The following is a 21,935-nucleotide window of genomic DNA, read 5'->3' on the forward strand; positions in this document are numbered from 1 at the left end:
AGTAATCCACATTTTAAATTAGTCAAGCATCATTGGGCAGGAGGGGGTGAGATAAGGAAATGGTTCCAGATGTTACCATGCGCTCAAAGCAAGGAGCTGAAACGTGTAACAATACAGAAAACTTGTGTTTAAGCTCTACTTCACAACAGCAGAAGAAATCACAGAACAAGATGAAAATATAGCTATAGCTTTACTGAATTCTCTTTTGAATACAAAAGACCTGTCACACTGGATAAGGCAATAGAGTCCACATTTTCTTTGTATAAATACGTGCAAAAATCATCATTTATGGTTTTAAAAAATAAATTAGTGTTCTGTTCTCTTCTTGTTGTCTTTTCTTATCTTTTTGTTCTTTCCTGCTTGTTTAGATGATTCTTCCTGAAATAACAAACAAGCATTTCAAAATTTGATCAACATTCTTATATACTATAAGCATTCTCTCAAGATCACACATGATAATTATGTGTAGTATCAACAGTGTTCATAGTTTACCGGGATTTACAAAATTTGAGCTGTATAACATTTAACCACTGAGTTCAATTAATCTGTCTGCTCATCTTGCTGTTTAGAAACTTCTGCCTTCTGCAATGATAAAATCATAGACACAGCCAGACAACAGAATTATATAGTATAAAAGCCTTCTAAGCCATTTCCACCCACGGAAGAGGTTACCAGTACAGGAATACTTCCACACTACACTGCAGAACTGCTTCTAGTGTGGATGTGGCCTTATCAAGAGAGAGACTGGACACCAGTACCTTTAAACTACCTCCCTAAGCAAAACAAACCTATACTGGGAAAACCAAAATTTTGCCAGTCTTGCTGGATCAACATTGTAATGTACAGCTCACTCTTACTGCCAGTTCTGAAAAAGATGATTTTTCTTCAGTAGGCATTCATCACAAGCACTCCCCAAAACGGTGAAGGAATCTGCCACTACACCTGACCGAGCCTGGGACATTTTAATTTTCTCCCTTCTACTTGCACGTGGGACAGAAGCAGAGCCTACCCAGGATGTTTGAATTCTGCTATTCTGAAGAGAGTTAGCTAAAATAATACTTTTTCCAAGAGCCACATCCGTGGTACTACAATAATAATTACTAGAAGTCCATCTGTTTGGTTTTTTTTTTTTTTGCTGGGCAACAATAACAAAACACATTTGTTAAGAACTTAAATCAGACTCTACTTCTTTGTTGTGTATTAAAAATAGAAAATAAGTAACTAACTTGGTACTAAACATTCTCTTGATGGTTAGAGTTTCCTTTAATTTTTCAAGCGAAGCATTCAAATAAGAACACTGACAAACTGCCAGTAAGGTAAATCAGTAAGTATACCCAAGCGCTTCTAAAATGTAAAAAACAAGTAACTGAAAAGTGCAGGGCGGGGAACGGAGAAGAATGGTCAGCTCTCAGCCACAGCAATCTTAGATATTGGTAAGAAAAGATAACTGACAGTTGCATACTGTACCCATTAGTAATTATTTCTCACTGTCTTAAACTTGCTATTATTAGCAATTACATACTATAACATAGAGAGCTGTATCTAATAGGCTGTTCTGAGGATGAAGAAAAGAAATTATGAAAACCAAGAATATCAGGTGAATAAATTCTTAAGTCCCTTAACAAGTAAAATGCCACCTACAGATATTTGGAACTTTGCCTCCACAGTTATTTAAGCTGCCTTGAAACATTTTCTTTTAATCTTTTCTGTAACACTTGATGTTACCTTGTTTGGATTCTTCTAGTCTAGACTTTTTTTTTTTAATAGTGTCTATAATCTATAATTCTGTAAACTTCTTTGGTCTAATCAACTTTCACTTTTTTAAACTGCATGCTAGTGACCATGATTCCCCAGCTCAGTCTGCCAATACACTAGAACCAGTGGCACAGGTAAGCGTGAAAAACAGTAGCTTCCAATTTTCTGAACACACCAAAAGAGGCATTTGCCCTTCCCATCCTCCCCCAACCCTCAAATTTGTGTTCTGGACCAATGTCCTCGACCGTTGCCACCGTTCTATTGCAAACCAGGTCACTAACTTCTTTGGAAGTTCTTCAGGAGTCTTTGCCCTGATCCTGTGCATAGGATCAGCGCATCAAAACAACCAGAGGATGACACAGGCAGTTACTACTTTTCTTCTGACTTCATCTGGCAGTGATGATTTACACAAGTTCACATACAACTGCCTTCATCCTAAGTGGCAGAAACTTACCGCTGAATGCACATAATTGTGTTCCACAAGCACATTTCTTGCACAATTGTTTATATGTTTAAAGCGATCTGGTCCTAAGAGAATACCTCCATACCAGCGGGATACCACGACTAACACATTGCGGACATCCAAAATCTGTGTTTTTTTTTAAAAAAAAAAAAAAGAAAAATAAAGAAAAGAAAAAGTTGCTATTTTTGCTATTGGACGAGGCTAATAATAGCCAGAGGGCAAGCTTACATATTGATACCTAAAATGCCATAAGCTAGTACTGTTGCTATGTGCAGGAGTTAGCAACAGCACCTGGGTAATATGTAAAAACCGCTGCATTCTCCAGGTTTGAGTCTTAGTCCCTTACAACCCAGCAGTTGCTTTCTGAATTAAAAAAGGCACATATCAAGTTCACACAACATGACCTAATTGTATTAGCAGTTAGGATTGAAAGGACCTAAACAACATTTATAAAGCTTTGTAAAGTCTATCAGTAACAAAATCAAGTAGAGAGTTAAACAGAGTGATGATTTCTTTTATTGCAATTAAAGGCAAGAAACATGGAAGGCCTTCAATACTTACTTTTCACAAAATCTGAATGAGACCTAACTAGACTTGAAAACTAACACTTATTCCACCTTACAGCAATTCTGTGCCCAAGATCTTCCCATCGTCAGCAAACACTAATAACAGAGGGAATAACAATTGACTAAGTATCACAGAGAAAAACACATCTTGCCAAAACAGAAGATACCCATCGCTGCATGGAAACACGTAATGACAACCACCAGTTAGTATTTTTGCTCAAATTAGTCTGGAGTGATTAGCGACCACGATCCTGAATTTGTCCCTCAAACTAGGGCACTCACAATGTCTGTGGAAGGCCTTCACTTACAAGCAGCTTTCTCTCAAGTCCAAATGCACACACAAGGCTTGGCACCAGACAGGGCAAATGCAGCTTTATTTGCATAAGGCTGAGCAAAACCACTGTGGTCTGCAAGATGTCAGGGTGGTTTGGTGGAGGTGAGAAAAATCCCCTAAGAGGCAGCTGTCAATAAAGCATGTTAACAACCATTCATCATCTCCACTAAGGAGGAAAAAAAAAAAAAATTTGACTAATTTAGAAGATTGTCGTTTGTGAAAACTGAAATAGTCTTAATTTTTTTAAATTAAAAGGACAATGTAAAAAAAAAAAAAAAAAAAGAAAGGATTTGGGCAGGTTTTGTGACCGGCACTTTCCACTCTGCACATTGACCATGAAGTCTATGTATAGCAACTCTTCACAGTAAACAGGATGCCAAACAGAGTCGGGAAATTTTTTAACTCTAACTTTAAGCTCAAAAGAATTAATCTAAAATACAGTTTCTTGTAACCGGAAAGTGCTATCTTGACTGAAGTGCTAGGTTTATCTGAAAAGAGATAAGATTTCTATTGCAAAAGTACTATGAGTAGAGCAACAATAGGTGTATTAAACTCCCTAATTTTCATGCCCATATCTTTTCCTAAGTGCTTATAACAGAAAAACTCCAAGACCTATGAACATCTAGAAATCAGCACATAAACTATTTTAATCTTTCCTTAGGAGTGCAAATCGCACTTTTGTGATCCCTACACCAGTACACTTCCAAAACAAAAATATTGCCAGTAACTAGGACTAGAGATGGGGATGATCCACATGATTTAGACTCATTCACATTTGAAGGGGGAAACTTCATGTCACTTTCTGAACTTTCTATGGAATTTCTATGGGATTTCTATGGAATTTCAAGTGTGCAGACACTGTAAATCCGGTAACTTTCAAAAGTATGTATTAACGTGCTGAGAAAAAGCTGATAAGCTCAAAACAAACTGCAGTGCAGTAACTGCAAAGTTGCTTCTTCACGATATTTTTATTGCAATGTTTTCACACTTACCACATATACTTGCATACATTACATAAAGTAAGCTTTTCCAAGCAAGGTTTCAGTCCTTTAGGAAGTTTGAAAAAATTGTAAATGGAAAATATCAAAATATTTCCATCAACTGTGTTGGTTAAAAAAAAAAAAAGAAAAGCTTTTTGGGGGAAAAAAAAAAAAGGCAGCTTTGAAACAGACTCCAGGAAGAAGAGTTACAGCATATTAGGCAACAGAATATGCAAGTAAGCAAATGATGAGAAGAGAAACCCCTTGTTGTGAAGGGGACAAATCTAAACCTCAAAATTAAAAACAATAATTAAGTGTGGTGATATAGCAAAGTGACTTGAGGCACTGCGTAAGGTGCATCCAGCTGTCCCCTACAGTTAGAATACTTTATTTGTGGTTTTACTAGGGCTTGCATCACGCCACTGAATCAAAACCTATCAAGCTCAATTCACATTCAGTAGCAACTTTGCCAAGGGAATATTATTGCAATGCTTGAAAACTAAAATATATGTGAGTATGAGGGCTAAGAACCCAGAACTGGAACAGGACAAAGAAACAGATTAAGTGCTCAGAACAACTTCATTCCTTCACTCCCACTTCTTTTTGCATTTTAAGCTCTACTCTCCAAGTTCAAATGTGTGTCTTTTTATTATGAATATTCAAGAAAACTGAAAGGCAGCTGTTACATTCTGTTAATCAGCTTCTTGCAGTCTTCAGTTTTTTTACATACCTTATATCATATAGTAAGTACAGGAATCAGAACTTACTTCCTTTAAACCATTGCCAGTATTACTACCACCTACAAACCACCATTTGTTTCTATGATCCAAGACTCAGAAATCCCAATTTACTACATGCATGCACCAGTGTAATTTTTCTTTCACCTTTGAGAAAGGTGAAATCTCAAAGGTGAATTTGGCTAAGCAGAGTAAGAATTAAAATAATCTTGTAGAAGTTTATGTACATTGCAGTGATTTTTAAAATCTGTTCAAGACTTCCAGAAGTCAAAGATTAATGTCTATAACCTGCATAAGATGAAGAAGACGTCCACCTGCTGCTGTCTCTCCATCATCTTCACAATCCTGTAAGAATGTCTGCTTATCTTCACAGTATATTCTTAAAAATAAATAATAAAAAACTCAACATAAAACAGATTTTAAAAATGTCAATGAACTAATATTTTCTCATGATTAATGAAGTCTCAGATCTTTCCTATGCACGTGTATCAATTCTACTTCTCTACTAAGGACATTCACATGAAAACAGGATGAGGCTTAGGGTAAACCACAAATATTTATCGGTACAGTAGAACAAGTTTTGAGAAAATTTTTACACAGACTTTAGCTACTTCAGGTTAACTTCAGAGTCATTACCAGCATAAAGTCCCTAAGCAGAAAAATCTTCAGGTTTTTAGCCTAATAAATTATACCTAACTGAAACCAAGTCTATCAGATATGGATTCAAATTACAGTACACACCCAGGCATTGGAAGAACTCTGACAAAAATACTATGAATCAGCAGTTAGCCCTAGATTTCATCAGCTGTGAGAAACTATTACTGAAAGTCACCTTCAGATTCTTCATGCCATCTGCTTCCTCAGGGGGCACTCCAGAAAGCTTTGGGGTGTATTGTTTCATATAAAGGACAGCTGCCCAGGTTTAATTTTCCAGAAGTAATGCTCAGAGATCTACTGTTTGTTATCAATTGATTTCATAACTTCCAAACTCGGTTAATGCACATGTGAAACAATGACAAAGAGACTTCTGGTAGTAGATGTTGCTGCTGCTTTTCTGAAGTGTATTTAGATAGTATAAGTGAAAGACGTCAGATCAGCAGCAACAACAGAAACCCCTTTTTACAGAAACCTTTTACTCATGTAGACTTTTTAGGAAAGTAAGCTTTCGCTTGCTCTTATTTCATATTTCATTAGGATCACGCCAGGATGTACATGAATGGATCAGTGTCTATACATGCTTTTTCAGATGACCGGTTCCTCTAGGAAGGAATGGGGCTCCTTTCACTGTCCCTTACATTCCCCAGAAAACCTACATCACTACCTGGACCAAGACCATTTCATTTCACATAAGCTATGTTCACAAAAGTTGTGGAAGACAGACCACTGTCAAACTCATTTTCCCTCCTGAAGTTTCCCATATTTCAGCTGTAATTTCATATACCAGATGTATGCATCAGGCTTTCTGTTTCAACTCTTTATTTGCAACTATTTCTAAATATAATCGGGGGGGGGGCGGGGGTTGAGGGTGAGGCAAAGAAGGGAAGTGACTTTGCCCAAGTGAAAACACATTTAGTTCAGGATGACGTAGCATCTCCATGCTCACATACTATACCAAGTATAACAACACACGTTCAAATCCACTTTTAATCTTTTTTTATTTCTAATGCTGCTTTACTATCTGATTTCCTACTACATGTTCTATTTACTTGAACTCAAATTCAAAATAAAGCCTAAAACCTTTACCATACAAATAAGAATCCCCCACAGAGATTTAATAGCAAGGAATTTCTTTGATGGATTGATTTTACTTTTCTTGTGTCCTGCACTCCAATCTGTCAAAGACAACTAAAAAAAAAAAAATAAAATCACTATTTATCTCTCACCTGTACGCATATAAGTTGTGGGTAGCACTTGCAATTTTCTTATTCTCATACAATTTTTCAAGAACTCTCTTTACCTTTAAAAAAAACACAGAAAAAATGGGGATTTCATACAGACTATCTCAGTATCACTGCTAAACAAACATCTCCTCCTTAACAGTATAAAGGAAGTTTTACACTTTGACATAAAATGAATTAGGTACTCAGTATGGTAACTCAAATGCAGCTTCTTGGTACCCTCATGGAAGGATCAAATCGTTTTTCTAGGATACTGAAAACAGCTGTTCCTTGAATTTCTACGTTGTGTGCATTCATGCTCTTGCTCAAGATGCAGGAGCATCAAATCACTGTACTAAACAGGAGATACAGTAAGATCTAGAGAACATTTTTAGTATTAAGTGTCAATTACACTTGCTTACTTCTTTCAACTACAGCATTATAGCTTTCCCATTACACACTGCTTTTAGCTATTTCACAAAAACATGGTGTTTCGAAAGCTCTACTACACCTCATTTTGAGTTTTTCCTTTTTATTCAAACATACTTCTTTTCCAGAGTTTCCATTTCACAGAAAGAATAATAAAAATGGGTCTGAAAGTGTCAGTATTTCCCAGAAAAGAGATATTCCCACCATGTCCATCCCTCTGCTCCTAAGAACTACCAAACCCAAAACACTTATCAGTATCAGTGTATCTTTTGATTCTGATTAAACAAGCTACCAATCGTTCCACAATTCCTAATCTGGTCTAGCAAAAAGGAGAGCTTTGATCAATACATTGGTTTATTACATAATACAGAATTAGGATTACTTTGAGCAAAACATTACTGAAGTTGAGAAAGCTTGGGAAAACATGCTCGGCAAGTAAATTGCCTTCCACTCCAAAGAAAAAATGTGTCTGAGGAATAGTCAATCTACATATTTAAATCCTATCTTAGCTATACTGTGCTATTTCCAATTCTTCTGGAGGATATTCAACTTGCTCAAGTCACCTCAAATACAAGATACCTCAATGAAAAAGATCCTACTATTAACGGAGAACATTGGTTTCTCCTTTTTTTTCCCCCTAAAAGGAACTATTGAAGAAAGACACCTTATATCACTCAATACACAGACTTAGGGTACAAAGCACTGAAATGATCATCACCTTTGACATTCGTTATTTGTCAGCTATTAGGCTCTTAAAAAAAACCCACAAGATGCTGAAACAACAGATCAGGTCTCAGTCCCACCTTGCTAAATCAATGGCAAGTCCAAGAATCACATACATTTTAACTGCCAGAATAAGCCAAATTGAGACAAGGCAAAACAATAGTACCACATACAGCCTGCTACCTGAAATGTGTCTGGGACTTTCTTTGCCCCACGAGGTTCATGGCGACATTTGCTGTTACCTCCGTAACTACAGTATTACTCTGGCTATCATTACTGAAAACTACCTTAGAAGTAAGGTTCCATGATTAAAAATGCTGAATAAAAGAATTTACACAGCAATATGCTTAATGTCTTAAAATATCAGTGACTATCACTGCAGCATACAGATTATGCAGAGCACGTACTCATCTCTCCAGCTAATAAAGAAGGCTAACTTTCACTACAGATGCAGTGCTTACCCCATTCCTCACCTCTTCCGAGTTTTTTTGAGAAAAATGACTCTACACCACAGTAAAGCTTCCCTGCAGTCTGAAGGCCAGTCCCCTTACACTGTACAGCAAGAATCTGTGAAACAAGATGGATCTGACACCTGGGGAATTGCCCTGTCTTTATACTAACTACACACCAATAAGTCCTGACTGGAAATTCCTAAGTTTATCTGGTATATGCCGACTTTAAAAAAATCCCACAAGAAAACATTAAGAATATCTTTGCATGCAAAAGGGGAATTACTAACCTGCTTTAAATGAGCAATATTTCTTGATACAGACATGCCCTTTTGGAAACCCATGTCTGTGGACAGAGACTTCATAAGTAGGAACACTCTTACTCATAAATCATTATCAAAGAGCGGGAGGTGGGATTTTTTTTTTTTCTGAGTGAGAAAAGGGCATTAAGCCAATGATTCCAACTTCTCCCCTTTCTAATGCAACACAGTTCATAGGGACTGAGAACAGCTAAGGAAGGCCCTGAAGTGCAGTGCTACTTTAATGAAAGTGGTAGTGTACTGAGTATTTTAAAACACTGAGTTATTCCACATGAACCTAAGGAATAAAATTACTTTCACTTTGCAAGCAGAAAAAGAACAGCTCAAAAAAGCTGAAAGTGTGTTCAAAAAAGCTCAAGTTGTATCCAGGTAGAGAAGAACAAGATAGATGACAAGAAAGATGAGAAAAGCACAGCACAGTTTTGAAGGTGTAAAAACAGATAAATATAAAGAATCATCACTTAAAGAATAAACAGGTGTAGCACAAAAACCTAAATGAATGTACAATATATACGAACTTAAAAGGTCAGGGATGTATGATGTAGTGGAGTCTTAACACAGAATGAGGCTGAGCAAGCTGATAAAATGAATAGAAACAAATCAGCAAAACCGGATCACACCTATGCGAAAGTTCAAAGGAAATTGGTGTATGAAGCTGTTGAACAGTAACTGAAGTATCTCACCTACCAGTTAAAACTCTTACTGCAGCAGAAGGTGATTGATGCAATATCAGTATCTCAAAACTACTCCAGGGCAGATTCAGGAAATTAAAGACCAACAAGTCTTACGTCCACACTAGACAAACTAATGAGGGGGAAGCAAAACCCAAAAAACCAGACAGCTTAAAATCTTAGAGCTTTTGTATCAGGAAATATGCCTCAAAACCCTGTCAATCTCTCAACATTCTTTCAGAGTCACTGGGCATGTAGCAGATCTAGCTTACCTGGAATTTCAAAAAAAAAACATTTGACAAGATCCCTTACCAAAATTCTTAAAAGCTAGAACAGGATAAAAGGAAAGAGGAAAATCCTCTCAAGGTTTAACTCTCAGTTAATGGCAAGAAAAGATCAGTAGTGTCCCCACTGAACAGGAGTTACCAAAACAGATTGATGTTATAGATGCAGTGATATATGAAGTGACTATGAACTAGTTATTAGCATTTGCAAAAAGACACCTTGTGGTTAAAACAGACAGTTCTATGAAAACAGCAGATCAGTAGAGGTCCAAAAAGTAAACTGAAAGGTATTACACTAAGAAAAGGATACGGAAAACAGAAAAACCCCACACCAATATAAATCCTTGGAGTGACTTCATCTTCAGTGCCACGTACAGTTCCAGTCTGTATCTCAAGAAGGTTACAGCATACATTACACGTATCAAAAGAGACTGGGAGTCTCCAGCCCAGAAAACAGAAAAATAATGTCTATAAAATAGGATAGATCTCTAAAAAAAAAAAAAACAACTGCACGGAGAAAGTGGAGAGGTACAGTGAAGTTATGAGTGATTCACAGCAAAAACAGGAGGGCATATTTTCAGACAATGCTGTGGATTCTGAAAGTTAATTCTGCTGCAAGAAGCAAGAGGAGAATTTCCACAAAGGATTAGAAAAAATCCAAACAGTAATATTAAACACAAGGATATTTTCTTTACATTGTGTTAAACTGCTGAAAGATGGGAAGCATGATGGGAAACAAAATGTAGCTGCCCTCTTCTAGCACTCTGTCTAGTTCTATATCACCAATGATTCCAATAAGAGACAAGAACTCATGCAGACACATTTTCTAGTTGTAGGCAAATACAATTCTAGAAGCAAGCTTGCCCCTCTCACTTAGGTCTCAATAAAGATTTACATATGCATTACCCAAGTGTATTTTTCAACAGAACACCTTTCTGAAGGAGGAAAAACTTCTATAAACTCATTTTAATTCATTTTCCAAGTTACACATGGTAGACACAGTAGCTGCCAAATACCTTATGATAAACTTATCAACATCCATAAGTCAAATTTTGATGTTCTTATTCTCTGTCTTACATCTAATGGATTTAATGGTGAAGAACAGCAATATCTACCCACTTCAACAATGAAACTAGAAAACTACCTGGAAGCATTGCAGAGCTGATATTTAGAGCTATTTAGTGGAAGGTGAAAGTGAGAAACTGACAACTACTCAGACAATATTAGCACACAAACATGGAAAGACAAACAGACACATTAGGCTAATCCCAAGTATTCTGGTAATACTTTGTCAAGCTCAAAGTACAGACAAAAGAGTACAAGTGATCTCTACCAACTTGTCTAGGTGTCACCACAGGAGCTAGATGTGCCTGGAAAGTACTCCTTCGATCTGTGATTGGGTTTCCATGATGTATGGATGGCAGTTCTTCATCTATGGATCACAAAGAAGGAATGACTGGCTTGCTTTTAAGGGTACTGAAACAATGCATGTGCCTACATAAGTAAAGAATGTCTTGACTTTAAAGAAGGGATTTGTTAAATTTAAATATACAAGATGCCATACAGAACCACCAAAAATATGTCAGGGCTTTTTACAATTGTTATTAGTATTTATTATAAGTTTAATGTTAGTAATTTTACTCAAAAGCCAAGTAGAAAACCAGAATCTCAAAGCTATCTCTTGATAAATTGATAAATCTATCCTAAATTATTTCATCAGAATTAACAAAGGCCTATTTTTTACCTGCTTGACTTTCAGATGTAATGTAATTTAACATTTTAATTGGATCTTCCTGAGCGCATTGATAGTCTAGAAGAAAACCATCCCCATCACCTCCATCAACTTCTTCACTGGTTTTCTTAATATCTGGTTCTATAAAGACACAAGTAGTAGAATTTATTACACTGTTTTGGTGAGAAAAGATGAAATTTCAAACTCTTCTTCCCAGAAATCCCTGGCTTTCCCATTCAAAAGAGTTTGTCATTTAGAAGTACGAAATGCAGAACAGTAACATTAAATACAACAAACTCCAGAAATCCTTAGTCCAGTACTAACTGAAGTCTTGCTTAGAATTAGGAAGACAATACTCATGCTAAGGGATCCTCATATAACATCTTCTGTTTCAGTATTAATTAACTCTAGTTCTATGAAGAAAAAAAGAATAATGTTTACCACTTCCATTAAGCATTTACAACACTACCATTCATTTAATCTGAATTTAGAGATTAAAATGTTTCACAAGAACTCCAGGCATCTACTGGTCATTTGGGAAAATCATAGAGCTGTTGCTCGATTCTACTTAATGAAGTTATAAAATCGTTATACTGGAACATCTCTCTGGACATGCTTCGAGCACTCTGAAATTCCCAAAATCCTACTTCCTTCATGCACAGGATATATGAAAAATAATAGTAAACAGCAAAAGAGTAAATATCACACATAGTCGGTGCTCTGGTAACTGGATTTAGGAGGAATCAACCATACAGACAAGTTACCATACCACAATCTAATTTCCTATTTAGAGGGCCTATGATGCGGTGACGGTGCATGTTTTGTAACATGGGAATTTTCAATAAAAAAAGCAGAGGGGTAAACACAGCATGCTCAAAAGACCTCAAAAGACCATTAGATGTATTAAGTAGAAGTCACAAGGTTGTTGTCAAAATATCCAATAAACTTCCAATATTGTCTGTAAAACTTTCACTTCTCAGTATCCACTCCTTTAGGCATGTCAATGAAAAATTACTCCTGAAATTTCTATGATGCACACCAAAATGAGCAGTTTATTGAAAGACTAAAACTGACCTCACTCTGAAGAAGCACTAAAAATATACTGGGTTTTTTTCCCCCTCCTTAGTCCTTTATTCCTCACAGGACTAAGCTAATATCCACAACAGAAAAATACCTCTATTCTTTTTCACCACAAGTGCATGCATGCACGTCACTCAGGCATTTCATAGCCGTTTAGCATTTTAATGCACAAAATACCTCACAAAAAAACCCACCACTTTCTGAAAGAACAACTGTGAATTTACACAAACTCGATCACTGTAAGAGTAGCATCAGAAGAATCACTGCAACTCTAGTGATGATGTACTTCTCATCCCAATATAGTGAAATGTAGGCAAGATGGAATACTTCGTCATTTGTCTGCAAATGACACTGAAGTTTATCTTCTCTTGAGACTGACTAATCCCAGTCCTCCAAGAGTGCACTCAACACCAGAAATTAATTACTGACATGAGTGATTCCTTTGCAGAACAGAGGACAATGCATAACGTACCTGCACAAAGCACTCTCCTTTCAAGTAGGCGATTTAATTCCTGAAAGAACTGAGGACCTTGTTATAGTTCAGTGAGGCCACCCCTTTCTTTATTTTCCCCTATTGTTTTACAGGGATAGCTTCCCTTTTAAAAAATAATAAGCCATGACACTGAAGACTGTTGTTTTCTGTTACTTTGATCCAATATAAAACTGGGCGTAAAGCTCTAAGCTGTAAGGAAATCTTACTTTGCAGTTGAACAAGAAGCAAAGTGAAAAACTCATGTATTTTCTGAAGTACCTGGATCTGATGACTGTGCCTTTTCTACCAGAACTTCTCGTATCTTCTCCACCCATAAATAAAGTATACTTTCACCAAGGTTCTGTCTGGAAGTTAAAAATCACAGTGAATGAAAAGTCATTTTTTAGATTTCACTTGGAAGATACACCAAATAACAGAGAGATTTCAGACATGCAGAAACAGAACGTTACATCTAGTGAGACAAAGAGCTTAGACAGGCTTGTGGGAAGTTCTGTCTCAGCAGTTCACTGGGTGAAACGCATGATACCTGCATCATTATATACCCTCTTTGTGGCTTGCTTTTTTTTTTAATATAATAAAAATTAAAAGTACCAATGCTGGGGGAAAACAAGCAACTGACAAACTTTCTGGCCACTAAAGAAAGGGAAAGCAACCGTGAAAAGTCATTTGGACAGTCCTCAGTATTTTCAAAAGAATACTAAGCCATGACGTTTAGCCTTAGAGCTTACTCTGGATCAGTTTTCTCTCAAAAACTACAAGTTCTGCCAGTGGTGAGCTCCTTCAGCCACTCTGTGGCTGTAAAAAAAGTTCATGTGTGGGAGAGCAGCTCTTCCATGGAAGAGCCCAACTTCTCCTCCCCCTCACGCAGTCAATGCACACAGAGCAAAGGCTGATCATGGGTGGATCGTGACAGTGGGTCAGCAGTAGCAGACACAGTGGAGCGCTGGAGTTTGGGTAACAAGCAGTCCTACAGGACAGAGAGGTAAGAATTTAGGTCTAGGAGTCCTTAGTCGGGGGGCACAGGTGTGCATTAAGGTACTGGGGAAGAATGGGATGAACGTGGGGTTTTTTATGTGCACACTCAGAGTTAAGAAGCTCCGCCTTAATGTGCGGCAAGACCCAAATAACCCAAAATATATTTAAAACGGTGTCCTAAGAAGTTGCCTTTGTAAACATATCAAGATATACTTACAAACTGTGCACGTCTGCCTCAGAAACAAAACTAACTGTAGGCAACTCATGGTTTCTCTTTACTTTTATTCTTACTGCCACCATCTGGGGCAGCATGTAAGTACATAGCAGTTATGACATTTTTTAACTCTTACTTTGCTTAATGTATACAGCACTATTTCTGAATACAATCAGAAATTCAAACAAATATAGACATTTTAAGAAGAATATTCAAGCAAACATCAGGAATCTGTAACCCTGTAGCTCCGCCTTCAAAACCCGCACAGACTCCAGAACAATTCAATGCCCCGATTTCATGGCGCTTCTTATCATGTATTAAAGTAGTGCTTGTGTACGAAGAACCATTTGTTTCAGTGATGGAATGAGAGAGATTAGACAATGAATAAGATTCCTCTGTTGCATGCAAGTCATAGCAATATCTTGAGCTATAACCCAATTTCAGTTTCTGCCTCTTGGCAAGTTACACTTAGTCTCAAAGGTTACCTTTCTACATGGCTATTTTTCTTGTTACTTGTGTCTAAGCCATGAAACAAGCCTCTCTATTGAATACAAGTCTTACCAGAAGAATATCTGGAGAAAAAAAAAAAAAACACACCACCTCCGAATATTTGCTACATTTTTGACTTTTAAGAACTTTGGGTCTCCCAAGACAGACTTGTCATCTATGATTATCTGCTTTTTCCACCTCCTTGAGAAGACATTGACCAACAACATAGTTGATATTGGTTTAGATGCAATTTGGATCACTAGGGACTAGAAACCTGGTCAAACACACAATGTAAATTATGCAGAATGCCTCCGTTTACCTGACAACTATTTAGACACTGGATAGACACAAGGCTTTCACAAACACTGCGCACATCACTGACTAGACAATTTAAAACTTTCTGGAGTAAAATTACATATATGGCCTAAAGTACAAATGCATTAACTCCCTGCTGGACAAACAAAGTGTCAGGACAGCAGTGAGGGTTCTGAAAAGCGACTACTATAGACAGAACAGAGTGCAAAGGACTGATCTAACTAGCACAATTTAACAACCTACAAGACTGCAGGGGGAAAGAAAATAAAAGGGGGGGGGGGACGGACCAAAAACAACCCCCACAAAACTGCTTCACAATCATGCTATTCCTCCAGATGATCAGGATGGTTAAGGAACCACCTACAGCAGCTCCACCTCTGCTACAGACTCCAGAAAATCCTATAGATCTGAGCAATCTCTGTCCTTTTTGCTCCACTAACTAACTGGGGTCAATATGATCCCATAGAAGTCTTCACTTAAAATCCTTGTTCATTTTTAACATTTCAAACTCAATTTTACTTGCTTAAAATATCTGTTGCTTAATTAGATAAGAAACCCAGCTAATGAAAGTAACTGAGTAATTAGATAAAAAACCCTCATGCAAGCTAAGTGCTCTCTCCCTTATTTTATGGCATTAGAAAACATTTCTTACTCAAGATGATCAGATTTCAGTGTTTTGGGCATGATTGTGCTTCCCTATAACATATTTTCACTTTGTTTAGTTTGTATTATCTTTGGGATCTGAAAGAATTAAATAAACCATATAAAATTACTACTCCAGTTTCACAGCAATTCAAAAACATATGAGTATTTCTAAATGTTACGTTTATTCTCAAGCATTCATTATGAGTTGCTGTTAGCTGCACATGATGGTAATAAACTACATTACAGATTCTAGTTAATAGATTCTACATGCATTTGATTTGTTTTAAAACCTACTTATCCCTTAGCTACCTTTTAGAAAAAACTGTTTTGCCACTTATGCTCTAAGACACGAACAAATGCTTTCACATCACATCCTGCAGTTTACCATTCAAATGCAGAATAGATGCAGAAATCTCAGACTTCATGCACTAATTCATAAGCAATCTCCTAGATTCTAGGAAGTCACATATTAGGAGGCAAAATTAAGACATCCATCCTTATAGAACATCAAGTCTAAACAACATAAAAGAAGTATGTGGGAGTTTAACATAATTTGTTCTTGCAAAATGCTCAGTAAATACACAGCATCTTTAACTGTTAGATTTAGAGAAGAAACTTGCTGGTTAATGGCTATTGCAGCAATCACTTCACAACTAGTAGTTCATGCAGGTACTTAAAAGCATACATTGAGCAGGTCATGAAACTGAAAATACAGTGTCTCCTTTTACTATATTCCAGAGTCTCTAACTTACACATATATTTCTTCCAAGCTATTTGCTAGTTCTGTATAATCTTGTCCTCGGAGCCAAGGGGCACTAGAATAAGAAGAAATAAAATTAAAACGGTGCCCATATGCTGACTCCAACATCTCTATGAACGTTGATTTTAAAATAAATGGAATAAACACCTTGAAAATTAAACACTGTCAATCACTCCCACTTAACAAGATTCCAGTTGTAAACATCTTAGTCAAAGCATGATCACACAGTTCTCCTTCAAGACTCCTAACTTGGGCTGCCTTTTCTTACCTCAGGTAAGAAAGCTGGACTCCTTTTTCATGGTCAGCCACTGCCACCCCAGAGTCACCTTACACCTTATTAGTTTACCTTTCCAACTCCTTCAGCACCCCAGTACTCAATATATTTAGAATGACCCTTCAGTTCAGTACCTGTATCCTCCTGGTCTCATGTTAACTATAAACTTTCCCTCAAGTTTATCAGCACTGTTTTCGTTGGCTTGTCACTACTGCTGACAAAATTCAGTAGACGTGCTGCCTGTCATGCCCTGCAGGTCCCTCCACCATCCAAATCAGGGACCCGGCTTACACATCTCCATTCCCATCTCAGCTACATGCCAGGAGACAAGGGGAGAACAGAAAAGGAAAACAGGAAGATGGCTCCATCCCAATAACAGGAGTCAGTGCTTAGATGAATGCTTTACAATCCGAAACAAGGATCCAGACAAGAGGGGTACACCCAAGGAAGCAATGCCACATCACTGTTGAACACAACAGGCAGCAGCCACCATACCTCCAGAGTCTAACTCTTGTCTTCCCACAAAACAATGCTGCAAGAATTACAGTTGAGGGAAGAGAGCGAAGTGTCATGGGGACCTCCATAAGGCTAACTCGGGCGAAAAAATACAATATTCTTGCCTGAAACATCCCCCATCCCTGATATAGTTTAATTCAAGGAGTCACCCTAACTAAATTTCAACTTACACTATAAACAATTAAACAATGGTAATTTAGAACACAAATGTTCAAAACAAAATAACTCTCAACAAGAAATTTCACTTACTTTAGTTGATAAATAGGTGGTTCTGCAGTTGGATAACCTGGCGGCAAAATCACCTGAAAGAAATTCAGGATAAGTATTCGCTCCTTTCAGCTAGCCGAGCTTTACTGATGGACTGGGATGTTGAGCAGGAGGACTAAAATCACTGTTACAATGAAGAAAATAGTTGGCTACATCGTTACAGAATGACAAGAAAAGCCGAATAGCTGTATTTAGGATTTCAATAACGGTAACAAGTACAAATACTGTATTTCATGGTGCAATTTTTATGGATGAAGTCTCATGCAAAATAAAGCGCAGAAGAAATTTGAAAGGAGCTGCATAGATGGGTACTGGTCTTCTTTAAGTGGCACTGCACTTCGTAAGTAGATGTTTCAGTGTTTCTTCCACGAAGTAAACTTACTGTTTTCAGTTCTGTAAATGTAAATTCGCAAATTACCCACTTAACTTGATCCAAATTTAATTTTGTCGCTACGCTTCCCAGAAAGTTAACCTAGAAGCAACTGCAGCAGATTCACTAAGGTGTCCTACACAAAGCCAATGTAAAAAATATTTTTAAAATTAGCCTTTGGAGAAAAAGGCTGAAATGACTTTTTGTCAATTGTGGAATTAGGATATGTAACTACTGAAAATGTCACAAGCACACTGATGTGTTACAGGAACAATCACTGAAAAGTCTACCACAGATTCCAATCCAAAACCTCCTTAATCCATCTGAGTAGGTAATAAGATTTTGCCTGTATCAGTGCAACCACAAGTTCTGTTCCAAACTCCTTAACATCACTATACCTGCAGACAGAGGGTCCATTTTGGTTGATGCAGACAATCCTTAATCTTAATGCAGTAGATTTTTTCATCTTCATCAACAACACACCAGTCTTCACCATATATGGATGAAAGAGCTTCAATTTCATCGATCTACAAAAAACATTATGCAAAAATAAACCAACTGCCCCAAAGCCCACAACCTTGTGTGAAAACCACAGTTTTAAGCCTTGCTCTTCTACAGCTTATTTACAAATGTGATGAGATTCACTACACTGGAAGGCCAGAAGTACTGAGGATCCAGCCCCGATTCATAGCGTCAGTAAACTTTGCTCAGTTCTTCCATACACACACCAGCTTTTGCATTTCTATGAGATTTCTGTAACTCTCAGCAGTGACACGGTGAGCAAAGTGACACGGAGTCGCTGCAACACACCCCTGCAGCTGCCAGCCAGTGCCGCTCCCGGCTTGGTCAGCCCCCCGCAGGAGACAGACCCCTGAGGCCTTGGCACTAGTCCCTACGAAGACTGAATGAATCTATCCAGCGAATTCCCGTCACAACCGCACAGCCACCTTCCACCTGAAGCGGCTCTTCAGTGCAAATGTGCAGTCACTCGTCGGTGTCCGAACAAAGACGGTCGCGCTGTCCCTTGGACGGCACGGCGGCCCGCGGGCACGGAGCTCCTCGCAAGGCCGGCGTTCACCAGAAGCCACTTAAAGCCACGGCTCCCGCCGCGGCGCTCATACTGCCAGCCCGGGGACGCCTCGGCCCGGCCCAGCGGGACTGGGACACCCCGAGGGCACAACGCATTGCCCTCCTCACCCCACCGCCGCTCACTTGTTGCTGAGCCGTGTCCGCGTCACCCGCCGCCATCGGCACCTGTGGGTAACGGCAGTGCGCGAGCCCGCATGCGCCGAGGGGAGAGTTTGCGCAGTAGTGGAGGTGAAGCTGCCTGCCCTTCCCTCCGCCAGCACACCTGTCCCGCTGACGCATGCGCAGTACTTGTCAGTGGGGCTGCGATACTGTCGGCGCACAAGCTGGTATCAGAGCGGATGGCTGCAGGGTGCGTCTCTCTGTGGGCGGTGTGTCCGTGTGGTCGCTGCTGCGTCCCAGAGCCCGGATCTCAGCTGGCGAAGGGATCGAGAGGACAGAGCTGCTGGGACTCCTCCTGCCGGCCCAAGGCGAGTGGGCTACCTCTGCCTGAGGCGCTACCATAGGCCTCCCTGCCCTGCCCCGGTTCCCTCCGGCCTGGCTGTGCTTACCTAGCTTGTCTCAGCATCCACTGCCTTCCATTCCTGTGGCCTGTGTTTCTTACGTGCAAACGTTGTGCCTTAGAGCAGGGCCATCCCCTGGCCCAAAGAGAACAAAGCATAGCTACATCCAAACCTGACTCCCAAATAGCTATCCTAGTAGTTCCTCTTCCATCTTCCATCCCAGGTGTGCTGCCATTCAGTTCACCTGAACCATCCTTCTGTGTTTGAAAAAGAATGAGTGATCTCATTTATGTATCCAGGTTAGGTTTAATTGCTGTGCCAAGTAAAGGAGGCTTAACATGTCCCTACGGTAAGAGCCCAAATAACTGGGTCAAGATGTAGCACTAATAAATTGTTACAAAATCTACTTCTGTCATGCATTGCCAAAGTCCAGATTACACTTGCCAGGTGGTATTTTTGCCTTATTCATTACATCCAATTTTTAAGTGGATAAGCAGCTACGTTTCAGTGACAATTTTACAGAAACAGTCGTTTTTACCTTGCGTTTATGTCACTCAAAATGAGTGATTGGCATACTTATAACTACATAATTTCTTCTAAAAAAGGATGAAAAAAGAAAAGTCACGGGTGTTCCCAGCATTTTCATTACAGGTATAGAAATGCAGCTCATTTATTTAACATTGTCAAGTTTTATGTATCTCTTTTAAAGACAGCCCTGATCAGTGAAGATCTCTCTTGGCTTGAGTGTAAAGTATGGGTGCCATCTTCTTTGCAGTTCATATCTTTTCTTCCAATGTGTTTTTATAATGACTTCGTGGTGAAGAATTCAAGGTAAGCTTTGCTTTCTCCTTTGGCAAAAGCTGAGCGAGTCTGCACCTGCTCTGGAGAAGAGGACTAGAGTTCAGACCGATGTGACAAACAGGGGACACATACTCAAAACCACTGCAACAAAAAAAGAAAAACAAACAAACAAGGATGCAGTGTCTAGAGACAAACCCAGCACCGTATTTTCAATTACATACATTCAGGGTGGAGAACTACTGGTTACAGAGCAGTTCCACAAAAACAGTTTGGGACTTATATTGAATCCCAAGCTAAGCGTTTGCCAAAATAGTCATGCTTTTGCTTAAAATAGAACCATCATACCTGGCATGTCCAAACACGTGACGTAATGTAAGACCTGTGAGGTAATCCTGCTTTGTGTGGGACTGCTAAAACCCCAGCTGGAATTCTGTGTCCAACTTCAGACACTTCAAGAAAGATGTGCACTAACTGAAGTGTGGATTAAAGCAATTAAGTCAATCGCAAATCTAGAAAGCCTGACATCTGAAAAGACTGGAGAGAAGGAATTCGCTAGCTTAAAGACAAGTCAGAGAGGTAGCATCCTTAATATGCTACAGATTGCTGCAGAGCAGAGAATACAGTTTTTCTCCCTCTCAGATGTAGAAAATATGTGAAGTCCAAAGACTGATTTGGATGTTGGAGAGATTCAAATCAGATGCTACAGAGAATTTGTCAACACTGAAGTCAGTCATGCTGAGTGAGGGGAGGGGTTGATCCTTATTTACACACAGGCTGTTGGAAAGACAGACACCATACTGTGTGCTGATGAAGCAACATGTTACCTTACATTGCAGGAAGGAAGACTCAGATAATGATGAGGAAAAGCTAAGGACCGAGTTTATTGAGCCATCGCCAATGGAAGGTCTAAGAGAGGTTAGGCCTGGAAATATTTAATCTTAATTTTTGGACAAGAAAATAGATCGCTGTGAAAGCAGTAATTCCTAGGAAGCTGATGTGAATGTATTCTTGGGCTTGTAGTTCTATTGGAAATTGGGTTACCACTATTGATTATGACCTTGAGGGCAAAAAGATGACAGAGATGGTAAAGAAGGCAAAATTTGGTTCCATATTCAGACCTAGATTTGAGAAAATATTAGTTTTTATACTCTTAGTTTGGCACCTGTATTTTATGTAATTGGGTTTTGGAAGCATCTGAGAACATGCATGGTTTTATATGCACATGTGAACTTAATGAACAATGCTACTGATGCTATCTGAGCCCAAAATCTTAAATCCCACATTCAGATTACAGGGACAGAAGTTTGAAAAAAACTTGGTTTTTTTCTAAGTTTAACCAATCTATAGTGATTAAAACAAAAATAAAATAGAGCTCTACCCTGATGCTGAGTACCAATATAGCTAAATGCGTAACCTTACAGTTGTGAGATTATAGACACTTAAGGTTGTTCCATATTTGATTACTGGAAAAGTAGTTTTTTTCAAAAACAGTGAAGCTCCTTTGTCTTCTGTGTCATGGACAAAGTTCGTTTAAGTATTTTTGAAACAATAGTAAAAAGAATGTACCCAGTCTCAGAACATGACAAAAATGCACATTTTATCAGGCATAGTCATATATTCCATTTAATTTTTAAAAAGGCAAGCAAGAGAGAAAGGGATTTTTAAAAACAATTTCCTTCTGACCAAAACATAACAGAAAACTTTCCTCTACAATGACCTAGGAAAGAAGGTGCTGCATTTGTTCATCCTAATTTCCCCTATAAATTTAAAGAAAGAACTATGGTGCTACAAGACATTTTTTAACTTTCTGATAGCAACCCTAAATAG

General features: G+C 38.5%; 1 protein-coding gene across 1 annotated transcript; it reads right to left on the reverse strand.

Annotated features, from left to right (window-relative positions):
• Positions 1 to 173: 173 nt before the first annotated feature.
• IMPACT (impact RWD domain protein) lies at positions 174 to 18,966 on the reverse strand. The gene is made up of 11 exons (XM_010158275.1): positions 18,931 to 18,966; positions 18,117 to 18,245; positions 17,331 to 17,383; positions 16,284 to 16,346; positions 13,152 to 13,237; positions 11,333 to 11,461; positions 10,926 to 11,020; positions 6,719 to 6,792; positions 5,124 to 5,214; positions 2,210 to 2,344; positions 174 to 378 (listed from the first exon to the last, which is right to left on the reverse strand). Exons 1-11 carry the CDS (start codon positions 18,964 to 18,966, stop codon positions 307 to 309), a joined length of 963 nt encoding a protein of 320 aa, XP_010156577.1. The 3' UTR covers positions 174 to 306.
• Positions 18,967 to 21,935: the final 2,969 nt, after the last annotated feature.

The sequence above is a fragment of the Eurypyga helias genome, unplaced genomic scaffold, assembly GCF_000690775.1.
Source record: "Eurypyga helias isolate BGI_N326 unplaced genomic scaffold, ASM69077v1 scaffold6769, whole genome shotgun sequence".
Classification (NCBI taxonomy): domain Eukaryota; kingdom Metazoa; phylum Chordata; class Aves; order Eurypygiformes; family Eurypygidae; genus Eurypyga; species Eurypyga helias.

What these genes read in the sequence shown, in the direction of transcription:
- IMPACT (XM_010158275.1), bottom strand. Translation starts at nt 18,966, where the DNA reads ATGGCGGCGGGTGACGCGGACACGGCTCAGCAACAA. An exon ending in CCACCTATTTATCAACTAAA is followed by an intron (nt 16,347 to 17,330) that starts GTAAGTGAAATT and finishes TTCTTATTCTAG; the next exon opens with TGCCCCTTGGCTCCGAGGAC. An exon ending in GGCACAGTCATCAGATCCAG is followed by an intron (nt 11,462 to 13,151) that starts GTACTTCAGAAA and finishes GTGTCTTTATAG; the next exon opens with AACCAGATATTAAGAAAACC.